The sequence below is a fragment of the Callithrix jacchus genome, chromosome 5 (genome assembly GCF_049354715.1).
Source record: "Callithrix jacchus isolate 240 chromosome 5, calJac240_pri, whole genome shotgun sequence".
In the NCBI taxonomy this organism is placed as follows: Eukaryota; Metazoa; Chordata; class Mammalia; order Primates; family Cebidae; genus Callithrix; species Callithrix jacchus.
The window spans coordinates 147,417,639-147,435,128 of NC_133506.1; the positions used below are offsets into that span (position 1 = coordinate 147,417,639).

At 35.8% G+C, this 17,490-nt stretch overlaps 1 protein-coding gene across 5 annotated transcripts in view; it reads left to right on the plus strand.

Moving 5' to 3' along the window:
- Positions 1-17,490, plus strand: part of PAN3 (poly(A) specific ribonuclease subunit PAN3) — a 163,317-nt gene that overhangs the window by 120,416 nt on the left and 25,411 nt on the right. For 3 of the 5 annotated variants that reach the window (XM_002748916.7, XM_008998069.5, XM_078375224.1), the window contains 7 exons: positions 1,016-1,263; positions 6,045-6,149; positions 6,963-7,020; positions 12,444-12,605; positions 12,823-12,939; positions 13,024-13,125; positions 16,964-17,129. In XM_002748916.7, the coding sequence (XP_002748962.1) occupies positions 1,016-1,263; positions 6,045-6,149; positions 6,963-7,020; positions 12,444-12,605; positions 12,823-12,939; positions 13,024-13,125; positions 16,964-17,129 (958 nt within the window). The remainder of the gene's footprint in view (positions 1-1,015; positions 1,264-6,044; positions 6,150-6,962; positions 7,021-12,443; positions 12,606-12,822; positions 12,940-13,023; positions 13,126-16,963; positions 17,130-17,490) is intronic. The other 2 variants (XM_008998068.5, XM_078375223.1) reach the window with 1 other exon arrangement.

Below are 17,490 nucleotides of genomic sequence, written 5' to 3' on the forward strand. Positions count from 1 at the left end.
GTTCATTTTTTCAGGAAGGGTAACTGTTGCTCTAAATTTTCAATCTGCTCAGAACTGATGACCTCCATTAAGCCTTTGATTAACTCTACCTGGTTTTAATTAGTTTGCTTTTCATCAGCATTTATGCATGTAGTTTGTAGTATATTGGTTTATATTTGGGTTTTTTTAAGTCATTTTATGTCTTTTACATGTGACCTGGTCTTTTTTTCTCAGCTAGCTTGGAATCTCCTGAAGGGTAAAGACATTTGTCCTTTCCCTTTCTCCACAATAAACTCATAATAGAGGGTGCTCTGCACATAATGTTTCTTACTAGTTGTGGTTGTTCCACTAGAACATAGTGGTATCAATTGGCCTATTTTTAAAAGTATGCATCAATAGAAATTTTCAGTTTGCCTGTTTAAAGTTAATGACAACAAGTCATCAAAACAACAGACTACTTGATATTTAAAATATGGCACTTAAGCTGCTTTGTATTTCATCTTATTTTTGTTCTTTTTCGAATGATTTTGTTAATTATATTTGGCTGAATTAAATCTAGTAGTTTTTCATTAGATAATTTGAATTTTTAATGCTATAATATTTTTAGGGAATGTGCTATTGTATTGTTAATAATTCTTAATTAAGGAATTATGCCTTTTATGAAAGTATAAAAGTATTTCTTTTATAAAAGGCATAATTTTATAAGGAGTCCTAATTCCGTTACTTCTCACTCTTCTGTTAATTTATTAAATTTTTGGTCATTCTTGCTGTTAAAGTTTCTGATGTAAACCTTGATATGGAGGAGACTGTTCTTGCAATAAATCTGCTAACATATTTGGAAATAACTACATCTGAACCTTTGTTTTAATCAGTGTTTTTTCTACAACAAATCAAGATAAAATTATTTCCTTCATCTTTGCACTAAAGATCCCAAAGATGATGTTTCTTCCAAATGAATGTTTGCATTTTATTGTCCAGCTTTTTTCTCTAAAACCAAGTATTGCTCCATTAAGAAACATTTTTACATCTTCTTTAGGAATGTCGTTGTCTGCTGGGTCTTCCCCTCTTCATTCCCCCAAGATTACTCCACATACTTCTCCTGCTCCCAGAAGAAGAAGTCACACTCCAAATCCAGCAAGTTACATGGTGCCTTCTAGTGCCTCTACATCTGTCAATAATCCTGTTTCTCAGACTCCATCTTCTGGTCAGGTGATCCAAAAGGAAACTGTTGGTGGGACGACTTACTTCTATACAGACACAACTCCAGCACCTTTGACTGGAATGGTATGTCTACATTAAAGAGGAAATTATAGTACTGTCTTGTAACGGGTCCTTCTTATTAATGACGTTCACCCCCTCCTGCAGCTTTTTATTGTGATGCAGAAAAGGGTTACATTTTCCAGCTTATGTGAGAAGTCTAGTTTCTTCTTCTCAACTCTTCAAATTTAGTCTAGTTCTGCCTTACTAATAACTCTAGTTTTGGTCTAATCTGGTTTAATCAGAAATTAGATTATATCCATGCTCTTATTTTAGTACTTTATTTTTTTGTTTGCTTGTTTTTTCCTCTTAACTTTACATGGAATCTTTTAGTACTTTATGATATGTTTTGCTTATGGGTTTACCTTGTACTAGCTGGAGCTGATGTTTGCTGACATTTGTCTATAGGTTTATATAGTTTATCCTCTAGTAAGAAGCTAGAAAAAGTAGATTATCCAGCAACTATCCTCAGTAGTTACTGGAAGCAAATCAATGAGAAACTCTTAACCTTAGATGAGGCAGTTAACAGCTAGATCTGTGGAGTGACAGATAGTGATAAGGGGCCTGCAGTGTGGCTTTTTGCTAAGGAGGTAGACGAGTCAACCGAAAAGGAGCCATAATTATAGAGGAGGAAAGAGCTACCAAGGACTGGCAATGAAGTGAAAGAATAAGAATCGAAACATCATAAAGAGGTGGCTCCAGAGGAAATATGAACACAAAGACCAAGAGAGGAAGACCATGCCCAGGAAGAAAGATGTCTTATCAGAGTCAGTCAATAATGTTTCATGTTATGTAAATTGTACCTTTTTAGCTTCGTTACTTTGTCTGTATTCAAAAATTATTTTATTTACCCTAGAAAAATAAGTAGTAGACGAAGACTTCATGATTAAGAAAGCCAGAGTCAACTAAAACAGGGGTCCCCAATCCTTGGACCATAGACCAGTCAGTGTTAGGAACTAGGACTCACAGCAGGAGCTGAACAGTGGGCGAGTAAGTAAAAGCTTCATCTCTTTATTTACAGCCACTCCCCATTGCTCTCATTATCACCTGAGCTCCTTGTGTCAGATCAGTGGTGGCATTAGATTCCATAGGAACATGAAGGTCTGTTGTAAACTGTGCATGCCAGGGATCTAGGTTGTGTGCTCCTTATGTGAATCTAGTGCTTGATGATCTGTCATTGTCTCCCGTCACACCTAGATGGGACTGTCTAGTTGCAGGAAAACAAGCTCAGGGTTCCCACTGAGTCTATATTATGGTGAGTTGTATAATTATTTCATTATATATTACAGTATAATAATAATAGAAATAAAATGCACAGTAAATGTGATGCACTTGAATTTTGCCAAAAACATCATCCCTCCACCCTCACCCTTTAGTCCTTGGAAAAATTGTCTTTGACAGAATCAGTTCCCTGGTGCCAAAATGGTTGGGGACAGCTGCATTAAAATAACGGAAGCTGATCTAATCTGTAGACATTTGACAGTCATAGATGATAGGGCATATATGTAACATTATTTGGATTTCAATTTGCAGGTTTCGATCCTCAGAATTAAATGAACTTATTTTGATTGAATTTAATATTTTACTAAGAATTTGAGTGAAAAGAAAGCATGTTTCTTTCTTTCTTTCTTTCTTTCTTTTTTTTTTTTTTTTTGAGGTAGAGTCTCAATCTGCTGCCCAGGCTGGAATGCAGCAGTGATTTCAGCTCACTCTAACCTCTGCCTCCCAGGTTCAAGCAATTCTCCTGCCTCAGCCTCCTGAGTAGCTGGAACTACAGGCACAGGCTGCCACATCCAGCTAATTTTATTTTTTTGCATTTTAATAGAGAGGGAGTTTCACCTTGTTGCCCAGGCTGATCACGAGGTCCTGAGCTCAGGCAATCCACCCGCCTCGGCCTCCCAAAGTGCTGGGATTACAGGCATGGGCCACTGTGCCTGGCCACATGTTTTGTTTTGTTTTTTCTTTTTTTTTGAGACGGAGTTTCGCTGTTGTTACCCAGGCTGGAGTGCAATGTCGCAATCTCGGCTCACTGCAACCTCCGCCTCCTGGGTTCAGGCAATTCTTCTGCCTCAGCCTCCTGAGTAGCTGGGATTATAGGCACGCGCCACCATGCCCAGCTAATTTTTTGTATTTTTAGTAGAGATGGGGTTTCACCATGTTGACCAGGATAGTCTCGATCTCTTGACCTCGTGATCTACCCGCCTCGGCCTCCCAAAGCTGGGATTACAGGCATTAGCCACCGCGCCCGGCCAACACATGTTTCTTTTTTTAAGAGCCTAGTTTTACCACTGTTTTGAGACTCGTGAATCTATGTACTTATGAAACTTTCTCCAGTTATAAAATAAGTATATTAATACCTAACTACTCTATGATAAATAAATGTGAAAACATTTATAGAAATAGTTGTAAGTCATATTAACTGTTTTTTAAAAATAATAAAATAGTTAACAGTTTTGTGGGCTTTTAAAAATTCAGAAATCTTTCAAACATTATCACAGAACCACTTTCCAAACAGAAGATCAGAAATATTTAGGTACAGACTTCTCATTGTTCTTTAAAATAAGGAATCCATCAGTGTTTTAGCCTTTTTGTTTATTATATTTTGTAATCATATACCTTTTAATTATATTTTATTTATAGAAAGAAATTTAGTTTAATGTATATGGAGGCTCTTCTGACACAAAATTACCTTTACCTGTTTTATAGAGATTAAATTGACCTCCACCAATTTTAAAGAGATATTAAATATGGCACATTTTGATAATGTTTTTACCCTTCACACCACTCTTTAAAATATGCTTTTGGCAAACCTAGGGTAGTTAAGCCTAACGATTTTTTTTTTTTTGGCGGTGGATTCTCACTCTTTCACCCAAGCTAGAGGGTAGTGGTATGATGTTTGCTCACTGCAACCTCTGCCTCCCAAGTTCAAGCATTCCTCCCACCTCAGCCTCCCCAGTAGGGACTACAGACACACACCACAATGCCCACCTAACTTTTTTATCTTTAGTAGGGATGGTGTTTCACCCTGTTGGCCAGGAGGATCTCAAATTCCTGACCCCAAGTGATTTGCCCACCTTGACCGCCAAGTGCTAGGATTACAGGCGTGAGCCACCATGCCCAGCTTAAACTATGCTATCTTATGTAAGGAAACCAACAAAAGAAAAAAGATATTAGTCTTCCTGCAGACACAGCCTAAAGGAAACCATAAAAGTATAGCAAAACCGTTTCCTAGTTGAGATCCAGAGCAGAGCAGTTATGTTAGGGCAACACAAATCAGCTGAATTCGTTTTTAAAAGAGAAAAAAAAACTGTTTCATTGTTTAAAATGAAAGAGTGAAAAAATAGAAAACATATTTAAAAATGTACTTTGATTTTGTATCATGGACCAGTAACGGAGAGGCAGGGAAAAGAGTGATAAAGAGAGGAAAGGGTGGTGGGATGAGTGCAGATGGAAGAATGAAAGATGAGAAGCTGGAAGCTGATTTAGTAACTTTGTTGTAGTTTGCTTGGAAGGTAAATGTATTATTGTATTTTTCTGTTCGCTTAAACTGCTGACCTAGGCTAGGTTTGAATAACACTTTGTTTAGTTTGGCCACAAAATGCCTGTGAAGGGGGGAATTCTTTGGACAGCCAGGGCAATATTATCTTGTTATCTCCCAGTACCCAAACACCTTTAATTTCTTCTTCCTTCTTTTCTTCCAGTTGCTTTCAAAAAAGTGGCGATGAACTGTTTGTGTAGTTGCCACTTATTATCCACGGGGGATTGATTCCAGGGCCCCCATGGATAGCAAAATTCCTGAGTGCTCAAGTCCCTCCTACAGAATGATATAGTATTTGCATATATCTTATACACATCCTCCTGTATACTTCACATTCTTTCTAGATTACTTATAATACCTAAGTGCTCTGTGAGTAGTTACTATGCTGTATTTTTAATTTGTATTACTTCTTATTGTTGTATTTGTCATTTTTTTCCCACGAATAGTTCCTACCCATGGTTGGTCAAATCCTCGAATACAGAACCCAGGGATACAAAAGGCTGACTGTATAACATTTCTTCCGAAGGGCTACTTTTGTCTTCTCAATTGAGCCTACATTTTACTTTATCTGAAGGAATGTTTTTTAGATTTTTTTTTGAGACAGAGTCTTGCTCTGTCGCCCAGGCTGGAGTATAGTGGCATGATCTCATCTTACTGTAGCCTCTACCTCCTGAGTTCAAGCAATTCTCCTGCCTCAGCCTCCTGAATAGCTGGGATTACAGGTGCCCACCACCATGCCCAGCTAATTTTTGTATTTTTAGTAGAGATGGGGTTTTACCATGTTGGCCAGGCTGGCTCATTAGATTTTTAATTGGTTATTGAAATATTATTTTTAATATGAATTTCTTCAGAAAATATTCTATAACAGCTATTCTCTGAAGTTTTTACTTAAACATTATTTAAAGATTTAAAATTTATTGCTATCATGTAAAGATTAAAAATTTTATCAAAGCAATGATAAAGCTTATCAATTATGAAAAATTAGTGAGGCCAGTCATGGTGGCTCACACCTGTAATTCCAGCACTTTGGGAGGCCAAGGCTGGTGGATCACCTGAGGTCAGGAGTTCAAGACCAGCCTGGCCAACATGGTGAAACCCTGTCACTACAAAAATACAAAAATTAGCTGGGCATGACAGCTGGTGCCTTTAATCCCAGCTACTATGGAGGCTGAGTCTGGAGAATTGCTTGGGTCTGGGAGACAGCAAGATTCCATCTCAAAAAGAAAAACAAAAATTAGTGATTACATTTACCCCCTTCCTACCTTTTTAGGTGTTTCCAAACTATCATATTTATCCTCCAACTGCACCTCATGTTGCTTATATGCAACCGAAAGCAAATGCACCTTCCTTCTTCATGGCTGATGAACTCCGACAGGTATGCTTTCAGAATTCATAGTAGGAAAACTTAATGTCTCCTGTGCTTTACTGAACAGAGGAAAGAACAGAGCTCTTTTCAAATCATATTATTTAATCAAATATTCCATAGTAAAGCACACCGAATTTAGAAGTTTAATTGGTATATTTAAGGAAACCTGTCTTTTAAAAAATTTTCAAATAAATTATGTGTTAGGATATAAAATATAGAATAACTATTTAAATGGGTCACTGTTCTGTATCTCATATTATTTCTGTTGAAAGGGCTCTTTGAAGTATGTAAATAATTTAAATGGTTTCTAACAGTATTTTTCTAATAGGTGTAGGTTAAAAATAAGTAGTTTGGCCCAGAAAATAACTTTAAGAGAGCTCAATTTTTTAAAATTATGTTTTATAAAAGCTTTTTATTTCGTTTAATTTTTGGTAAACAGCTAGTTATTTGATATTTATAATTTCACTTTACACTCAGATTCTCAGAAATATTTTTGTTTCACAAAAGTGAGTTCTAGCAGTATAATGTTTCTTAAATTAATTATGACCAGCTTATTAGTAGACCTTGAAATTTCAGCCACAGCGTTAGTGATGCATTTTGGGTAGCGCAGCTCCCTAAACCCAGTCTTAATTATGGGCAAGTCTAAGTCTCTCTGGGCCTGGAGTTCAGACATTTTACCATGTTTAGGAATGTTGTTTCATGATTTTAATATTAAAAAGTACACATGCCAAAATATTAATACTTAGATTTTTTAGTTATTATAGGAAATCCAGGTTTCAGAATCTGTATTTAAATAAAAATATACTTATTTCTGTTTCATAGGAACTGATCAACAGACATTTAATAACAATGGCTCAAATTGATCAAGCAGATATGCCAGGTAAAATGCAAATAGATTCTTCCTTTCATTTAAAGACTGTTATAATTCTTATATAGTAGTACATGTTTTTATGCATTATTAAAAAGAGTTCCAGGCTGGGTGTGGTGGCTCATGCGTGTAGTTTGAGACTAGCCTGAGCAAAATAGTGGGAACCTGTCTCTACAAAAAATAAATTAGCCGGGCATGGTAGTGCACATTTGTAGTCCCAACTACTCAGGAGGCTGAGGCAGGAGCGTCACTTGAGCCCTGAAGGACAAGACTGCAGTGAGCTAATTATAATCGCTCCACTGCTCTCTAGCCTAGGTGACAGAGTGAGACCCTGTCTTCTGGAAAAAAAAAAAAAACAGTCCCAGGAATCTACTGATCATCTAGTTTGTTTCTGCTAATTTTATGTATGACAGTATTCTAGTTAACAAAAAATGCATATCGTTTTAGAATTCATGGTGAGTTATTTTACTGTGCACTGGAATATTTTTTATCTCTTGAAACTTAATGAAGTATAGGTTCTTAAGCAGTAGAGGATGGTAATTATTATTACCATTTGTGAGACTACCGTGTGCCAGACAGCATACTTTACATGTCTTACTTTATTCCTCACAAACATCCTGTGACATTGTGATTATCATTTCCATTTTACATATGAGGAATACTGAAGTTGACAGGTTAAGTAACTTACCTTTAGGACCAATGGCTAGTAAATAGCTGACTGGTTCCAGACTTAAACCCAGGTTTTTCTCATGATACCACAATATTTCTTAAAATGTATTAAAATATCTTTCCTTAGCTTACTCTGTATAAATGAAATAGGATATAATTTAGTAAAATTTTATAAATAATACAGTAGGAATACATTTGTCGTAGAGATAGTATCAGAACACCTGGTTGTAATCAGGCATTTAGCATAGTCTAGTGTGTGTTGTCTTGATTGCTAAAGAATTAAATATATCTGGCTGTTAATGTCTTAACACTGATCTTCCCACGTGAGGTGGGAAGGAACTTCACTTGTCATAACCTTTGAAATATTCATCTTGGAATTTTTCTTAACTGTTAACACTGTATTTGAAGCTTTAGCCAGGTTTTGCAAAAGTTTATAAAGAAAAAAAAGAAAGGCATAATGACTAGAAAGGAGAAAATAAACCTACCACGTATAAGTCATGTGACTGCATTTTAGACATTCTGTGAAATAACAAACTGTAGAAAATGACTGGATATAAGATTAATACATCAGTTGCATTTCTGTGGGCCAGTATTCAGTTAACTTTAAAATATGATTAAAAGCAAATCCTGTTTAAAATTGTTTTTCAATGTCAATGTGTAGGAATAAACACAACAAAAGATAGTAAGATTTCAGCACAGGAGATTTATTAAGAAGTATTTAACAAGATAAATAGAATGAAATACTCTAGATTAGTAGAGATTACTCATGACTAGGGAGACAGAACAAGTAAGATGTCGATTTTTCTAAATTGATCTAAAAATTCAGTAGAATTCCAATCAAAGCATAGGTTCCAGTAAGATCTTTTCATGGAGTATGATAAAATGTATCAAAGAATAAAGGGCCAAGACCATCCAAGGCACTTTGAAGAATATGGTTATTATTTATGTTCTTATGAAGAATTTGTGTATTAGGGAAGGAGAGGTTTGATTTGAGTCTGCAGTAACTAAAACAGTGTGGTGATGGCACAGGGTTAGACAGGTTGATTAATGGAACAGATTACAGAGAGCCCAGACACATTCCGTGATAAAGGTGGCAACTCAGTGGGGGAAAGGAAAACATTGTAAAAATGTTTTTTTGGTTATTTAATTAAAAAAATAAACTTTTTTTGAGGCAACTTCTTGCGTTGTCACACAGACTGGAGTACAGTGGTGTGATCATGGCTCACTGCAGCCTCCGCCTCCTGAGCTCAAGCAGTCCTCCCACCTCAGCCCCCCAAGTAGCTAGGACTACAGGTGTACACTACCACACTTGGCTAATTTTTATATATTTTGTAGAGACGGTTTCACCATGTTGTCCAGGCAGGTCTCGAACTTCTAGAATCAAGTGATCCTCTCCTGCCTCTGCCTCCCAGAGTGTTGGGATTACAGATGTGAGCCACCATGCCCAGCCACAAAAATGGTTTCTATATTGACAAGATAAAATTGGATCATTATCTCAGGCTACATTAAAAAGTCAGCTTCAAATAGATTAAGAACTTGCATGTGTAAGACAGAACTCTGAAACTCTTAATGTAAAATATAAATGAATGTCTTTTATCTACTTTTAAAAATAAACAAAAATTAATTTTATCTACCTTTGCAGCGATGATAAAATATTTAAAATATTTGCCAGGCATGGTGGCTCACGCCTGTAATCTCAGCACTTTGGGAGGCCAATGCAGGCAGGTCACCAGAGGTCAGGAGTTCAAGACCAGCTTGACCAACAGGCTGCTTGGGAAGCTGAGGCAGGAGAATCACTTTAACCTGGGAGGCGGAGGTTGCAAGGAGCTGAGATTGCGCCATTGCACTTCAGCCTGGGCAACGAGCGAAACTCCATCTCAAAAAAAAAAAAAAACCTAGTAAAATATTTTTGTCACATTCTCTTTCAGATATCCATGAGTGCTTTACATCATTCATCAGCATGCACACAATTTTCAACTCATACATTTTCAAACACCGCCATATGTTTCTGACTATCCCTTCACACTTAACATTTGTTTGCCTTATAGTTCACCCATTTGTCACTTGATAGTATAATTATTCTTCCAGTATCTTCCAGTTTTTGGCATCATGAATTACAGTGCAGTGAACATAGTCACCTACTCTTTGTTTTTTCTTCTGTAGGAAGTATATTTTTTCTTAGAAGAAATACTTTACGTATTTCTAAACTGATCTATAGATTTAGTGTAATTCGGAAATACTTTTATAAGTATAAAAAAAGTAAATCATTGATAAGTTGATGCTAATTTTAAAATACGTAGAAAAGAAAAGAGTGCCAGGTGCAGTGGTTCACACCTGTAATCCCAGCACTTTGGGAGGCCAAGGCGGGCAGATCACTTGAGGTCAGGAGTTTGAGACCAGCCTGGGCAACATAGCAAAACCCCATTTCTACTAAAAATACAAAAATTAGCCCGATATGTTGGCATGCACCTGTAATTCCAGCTACACAGGAAGCTGAAGCACAAGACTTGCTTGAACCTGGGAGGCAGAGATTGCAGTGAGATTGTGCCACTGTACTCCGTGAGTGACAGAGCAAGACTCTAGCTCCAAGAAAACAAAAGAGAGGAAAATGTAAAGTAGAAGTGGTTTTAATGCTTAGGACATAGAACCAAATTGCTTCCCAAAGGAAACACCATTTTCAGTTAAACACCATTGATTTATAAGTTGTAATAATTTACTAGCAACCCCATAGCAAACGAGTGCCTAATATCCTTGGGAATTGCTCTGGTCTTTGTATTTTCATAGTGTATTAGCTGTCAAAGTATGATTCCTTAACCAGCGGCCTCATTTTCATTGACTTTTAGGAACTTGTTAGAATTGTAAGTTCTTGGATCCCACTTCTGACTGTATCTGAAACTTGGGAACTGGGGCCCCACAAATTATGTTTTAATAAGGCTTTAGGTGATTCTGACAGGTGCTAAAGTTTTAAGAACCAGTGCCATGGAGAATTGTACTTCTTAAATGGCAACTTTACCTCTTACATGTTTTATATAAATTTGTGTTCTTTATTTTTCTCTAAGCCTCTTGAGGGTAAGAACATATATTTCTTTAGGTTCATAGTACATAGTAGGTGCTCAGCATTTACTAATTTGAAATTAATCCAGTATTAAGTGCTCCTTAATGAATGAAATAGCTGGAAAACAAAATTTATCTAGCATTTGGCTTCCTTATGGACATTATATCGATCATTCAAATAAAAACTAGATAAATGGGCCGGACTCGGTGGCTCACGCCTGTAATCCCAGCACTTTGGGAGACCGAGGTGGGCGGATCACAAGGTCAAGAGATTGAGACCATCCTGGCCAACATGGTGAAAACCCGTCTCTACTAAAATACAAAAATTAGCTGGGCGTGGTGGTGAGTTCCTGTAGTCCCAGCTACTTGGGAGGGTGAGGCAAGAGAATTGTTTGAACACCCGAGGCTGAGGTTGCAGTGAGCTGAGATCACGCCACTGCACTCTGGCGCCAAGCAACAGAGCGAGACTCTGTCTCAAAAAAAAAAAAAACTAGGTAAATGTGCAAAAGTAAAACTTATAGCTATATTCACTTGTGTGTATTCTTCCGTTATATTGCTTTTATTTATTTAAGAGATAAGGTCTTAAATGTTGCGCAGGCTGAATTCAAACTCCTGGGTTCAAGTGATTCTGCTGCCTCAGCCTCCTGAGTAGCTAGGATTATAGTCACATGCCATGACACATGGCAGTATACTGCCTTTATTTAAGTAGAACCTGCCACTTGATGACATTTAATCATTCTGCATTTGTTTTTTATTATGGACCAAATGCCATGTGGAGATTGTAACTACAGAATCAAAAAGTCCTGGGTTTGCATCCCACCTCCCTCTCAGCTATGCAATCCTTATTATCCTTATTCATGAAATAGGGAATTCTACCTCATGGGATTGTTGTGACAACTAAGAGATAATGAGCATAAAATATTTGGCAAATGCAGAGAAAGGATCATTTCGAACCTGTCTTCTGGAATTAGTTTTTTAACAGGGTTTTTATCTGTGTTTCTTCCCAGTCAGAGGTCAAAAATTATCAGTTGTTTTCTTGGTAGGTCTTTTTTTTTAAACAGACATAATCCCATGTTTTAAAAATAGTGTTATATTGTAAAACATTTGGCAAATACAAAATAGTGTAAAGGAAAGAATAGTAATTCTCCCATTAAAAAGTTACCATTCTTACCATCTGCTATATTTTCTTCTAGTTGGCTTCTATGGCTGTACTACATGTTGGGTTATCGTCTGTTGACTTAAAATATTGTGAGCATTCCTGAGTCATTCAAGACAGTTAGCAGAATAAAAGTGTAGGTTGGTGTTCAGTTGGAAAACATGATTGTATTTGAAGCGTTAAAAAAATACATGTCTTTTTGGATTATAAACCTGATAACATGTTTGCTCTAGAAAAATTTTATTATCTCTAAATAAGATAAATTGTTTATAAAAATTATTTCTGAAAAACAAATTTGTATAGTGCTATGAAAGGAAATGTTTTTGAATGTATGAACTTCAGTTGTTCTTTGGTTATTTCATTATGTAATGCCTATTTTATTGATACTGAAGCCAGTTTGTCTTATAGAATTGTTATACATGTTTACACTATTCTATAATACATGAGCTTGCTGCGATACACAAGGGATTTATAGTAGATACAATTTCTTCTATATTTTTGAGAAAGATTTATGAATATCTGTATTTTCAAGTCATCTTCCTATGAATTATTCTAGCAGTTCCTACAGAGGTTGACAGCTACCATAGCCTATTCCCTCTAGAACCACTGCCACCTCCCAACCGGATACAGAAATCAAGTAATTTTGGGTATATTACATCTTGCTACAAAGCTGTAAATAGCAAAGATGATCTGCCATATTGCCTTCGGAGGATACATGGTAAGGAAGATACGTTATCTTCTTTTGTAATCATATCAATGAGGCTAGGATTATTCAAACCTTCTTGAATATATTATTTAATATATGAATTAAAATTTTTATTTGGAAATTAATACCTCATAAGCAATGTATAATATGGCATTTTCTTTCCATTTCTGATGGAATGCAAAGGACATGTCACTTAAGAGTTTATTGTAGAAGAAAAATTGTCTTTCAGGTTTCCGTCTTGTTAACACAAAATGCATGGTGTTGGTCGACATGTGGAAGAAAATACAGCATTCAAATATCGTAACTTTGCGTGAAGTATTTACCACTAAAGCATTTGCCGAGCCCTGTGAGTAACTTGTAATTTGTCTTTCTGCTGGTGAGCTTCATTATTTGAAACCAGCTTTCAGTAATGATTGTGTTTTATTTTAAGCTCTTGTGTTTGCATATGATTTCCATGCTGGAGGAGAAACTATGATGAGCAGACACTTTAATGACCCTAATGCTGATGCCTATTTCACCAAGAGAAAGTGGGGTAAGAAAAAGATGCAAGCAAACTGTATTTTGACAAATGCTTTTGCTCTGTTGAAGAGTAGTTTTCTGTTTTAAAATACATATAATTGGCTGGGAGCGGTGGCTTATGCCTATAATCCCAGCACTTTGGAAGGCCAAGGCGGGCAGATTACCTGAGGTCGGGAGTTCAAGACCAGCCTGACCAATATGGAGAAACCCCATCTCTACTAAAAATATAAAATTAACTGGACGTGGTGGCAAATGCCTGTATCCCAGCTATTTGGGAGGCTGTGGCAGGAGAATTGTTTGAACCTGGGAGGGGGAGGTTATGGTGAGCTGAGATCTCACCACTATACTCAGCCTGGGCAACAAGAGTGAAACTCTGTCTCAAAAAAATAAAAAACATATAATTTATCCCTGTAGTCATTTGACTTAAACACTGTTTTGTATTAGTCTGTTTTTATGCTCTTGATAAAGACATACCTGAGACTGGGCGATTTACAAAAGAAAGGGGTTTAATGAACTTAGAGTTTCACGTGGCTAGGGAGGCAAAAGGTGAAAAGCGCGTCTCACATGGTGGCAGACAAGAGAAGAGAATAGAGCCAAGTAAAAGGGATTTCCCCTTATAAAACCATCAGATCTCATGACACTTACTACCACGAGAACACTATGGGGGAAACTGCCCCCATGATTCAGTTATATCCTACCTGGTTCCTCCTACAACATGTGGGAATTATGGGAGCTACAATTCAAGATGAGTTTTGGGTGAGGGCACAGACAAACCATAGCTCATTTTAAAAAGAAATACATCAAAGAGTTAGGAAATAATGTATTTTGCACATTTACAAAGATAAGATAGATTTTTTTTTAAGACACATAGATATCAGATGTTTAAATAACTAGGAATGTGTTAAAATTGTTTTTCTCTTTGAAATGTTTTTCTTTTAAAAATATAATATTTTTCTTAATAAAGGTGACTTCAAAAATTCAGTAGTTTAAAAATAGTCTTTATGGCATCATTGCCGAAGTATAACCATTATGATCTTTTAGTAGATTTCTTTTCAGTTTTGCCTTGTTTTGTTTTTGTCTCCTTTTGCATTGTTTTTTGTTTTAACATTTTTACCATATTACATTTTTCTTTAAGTATTTATCCCTAATTTTTATATTCTCTCAACATAATTTTCTCTCTTTTTTTTTTGAGATGAAGTCTCACTCTGTCATCAGGCTGGAGTGCAATGGCACAGCGTCGGCTCACTGCAACCTCTGCCTCTCTGTTCAAGTGATTCTCCTGCCTCAGCCTCCCAAGTAGCTGGAACTACAGGCGTGCACCACTACACCCAGCTAATTTTTGCATTTTTAGTAGGGATGGGGTTTCATCATATTGGCCACAATGGTCTTGATCTCTTGACCTCGTAATCCGCCTGCCTCTGCCTCCCAGAGTGCTGGGATTACATGCATAAGCCACCATGCCCGGCCTCTCAACATAATTTAAGGATTACTATTATGACTATATTATCCTTTATGAAATTATTTCCCTAAACAAATGCTTTTGTTTAAAGATTGGATTCCATGTTCCTTAAGTTTTCAAACTGGAGTTTTAAGTAACTTTTACTTAAACATGAAATATTTTCTTTTTTGTCCCTTTCTAATATATACTTGAAGAATTGTTTTATCATTGAGATTTTGCAAACCAACCAGAATACTTGAATTCTAACAAATGTGTATTAAAGGGTAAATGATTTCTGAGAAAAAGTAAATCCATTTTGAGATATCTATTCATTAATTTATGTATTTGGGGAAGGTCTCAGTCTCGGGGGGCAAGAAAGAAGCATCACTTTATTATACTTTTTAATATTTTTAAGATTTGCTTGACTTGAAAATTAAAGAGGAGGGGGGAAAGATTTGAGTCCACATTCTAGAATCTTTGAGATTTCAACTCCTTTAAAAACTCTATAGACAAAAATATATTATTTCTGTTTACTTGTTACTTCGCTTTTTGTATTCTGACAGTTGAAAGTTGTGGTTACATGACTGTTTCACATTTAAAATCTGGTCATAGAGTGTGGTCAGTTTTTTCCTTTTGCTGTGGAATCTGTAGACACATGCATAATTTGTGGAAGGCGATGTGGTACAACTTTTCTTGTAGATGACTATAGTTGTTGCTCAAATTTGTTTTGGTAATAACACCTGTGAAATGACTGTTGGCTTTAATTTATGACTGTGTTTCTCAACCTCCGCACTACTGACATTTTGGGCTGGATAATTATTTTTGTGGGCTGTCTTGTGCATTTCAGAATGTTTATAGTGGCTTCTTCTGACTGGAGGGCCTGGTTTGTGCCTACTGAATGCCAGGAGCAATCCCCTCCACCCCAATTGTAACACCAGAAATATCTCCATATGTTGTGAAATACTGGAGTGGTTTCTGTTGAGAATCGCTCTTTTATAGCATTCTTTTCCAGTAATTTTTTAATCCTAATTATTGTTTTTGGTGTTCACTGATTGACATTACTTTTTCATAGAAAGTAGTCTTTTTTTCTAATATTTTAAAGTCTTGTTTGAATAACTTCCCCAACCATACCATACCTGCATGAAAGTCTACTGTTTTCTTATACTATGTAATTTATTATCTTGTCATAAATGAAAAAAATAAAGTGTAAGGAATATACTTATGTAGAAAATGAGAAGAATAGCATACCATATAAGGGTTGATAGGAAATTCAGAATGAGTCTATATGAGTAAAACAACTAGAACAGAATCTGGCACACAGTAAGCACTGTATGTTTGCTGTGAACACTTTGTTTTCTTATTACTACATTTATTAAATAGTTTTATTCAAACTCTTCATAGTCATTTTTTATATTATCTTGGCATTTATTACCAGTGCCTTTTTTTTTGTGTCTTCTCACATATTTCCAGAGTGTATTATCTTTAGTTATATCCAAATTGAGAGAAAATTATTTTTGAATTTTATATGTGCTACTTACTGAAAATTTTATTCCAAGCCATAAGTACATATTTCCTATTTATTATAAATACATAATCATTTAATTTTGTTGCTTTTTATAACTGATTCACAAAAGGTTGTTTTGCAACAATATGAATATAAGGTTGGCATGTCATAGCAGCTCATGCCTTTAATCTCAGCACTTTGGAAGCCAGAGGCAGATGGATTGCTTGAGCCCAGGAGTTAGAGAGATCAGCCTGGTTGCAACATAGCAAAACTGTATCTACAAAGAAAAAAACAAAAAAGAATGTAAAGTCATATTCCTTGGAATAATTACAAAATCTTGATTGAATTTATACATCTCCTTTTCTACTGATTTATGATATATTAATAATTACCTAGAAATATTATTTAAAAGCACTTAATGAGTTTACATCTGTGTACTAGAAGGGGCTGAGCAGTGTAAGGAAAGTAAACATAAGTGATGGTAGAGACTTTTATTTCCATCAAGCCACACAATGAACAACAGCTCTCACATCCCTAAACAATAATACAGGATAGGATTAGGTAGCCACATTTTAAGTAGAATAACCTCTACAGTTTATGTTTTTATATTCATTGGGTTAACAAATATAAATTCTTTCTTTAAATAATTTTTATTTTTCAGTAATTATGTGGTTACAGAAAAGAATAGTTCAGTGAGAGTTCTGCTGCTGGTAACAATATAAAAGGCATAATCTCAGACAGGAAGCTTTGGGTAATAGACTAAACTTAAATTACACACACACACACACAAATTGACATGTTGTGCCATGAGTACATGACTTGTCTTTTGTAATTTTGGTTTTAATATTTTAGTCTTTTAGTTGATTACTTAAGTGAAGATATCATATTTTGGATTTCTTTGCTGTATAGGTCAACATGATGGACCACTGCCCAGGCAGCATGCTGGATTATTGCCAGAATCTCTTATTTGGGCATATATTGTCCAACTAAGTTCTGCGTTGCGTACCATTCATACAGCAGGTTTGGCATGTCGAGTTATGGATCCAACAAAGATTCTGATAACTGGCAAAACAAGGTACTAGCATTCTGAGTTTTGGCTTTTATTGAGCATCTTACAGTGCACAGCTTAGTAAACAAAACATGATGATTTGTTGTAATTCTGCCTTTTCATATATTCCATCCAGAAGAACTTCTGTGACTTTGAATTCATTTGTAAGCTTTTTTAAAAAAAAAAAAAAAAAAAAAACTGTTGAATTCTGAATCAAATACCTGGTTATTAACCAAAAACATTGGAAAAGGTCAAAGAAGTATATGTGTTAGAGTTAGGGGAATATAAAAATAATATCAATACCACTTTTTCTTTCTATATAGCACCATGGTTCACAAATTCTAGCATGAATCAGAATATCTGGAGGACTTAAAAGACACAGGTTGCT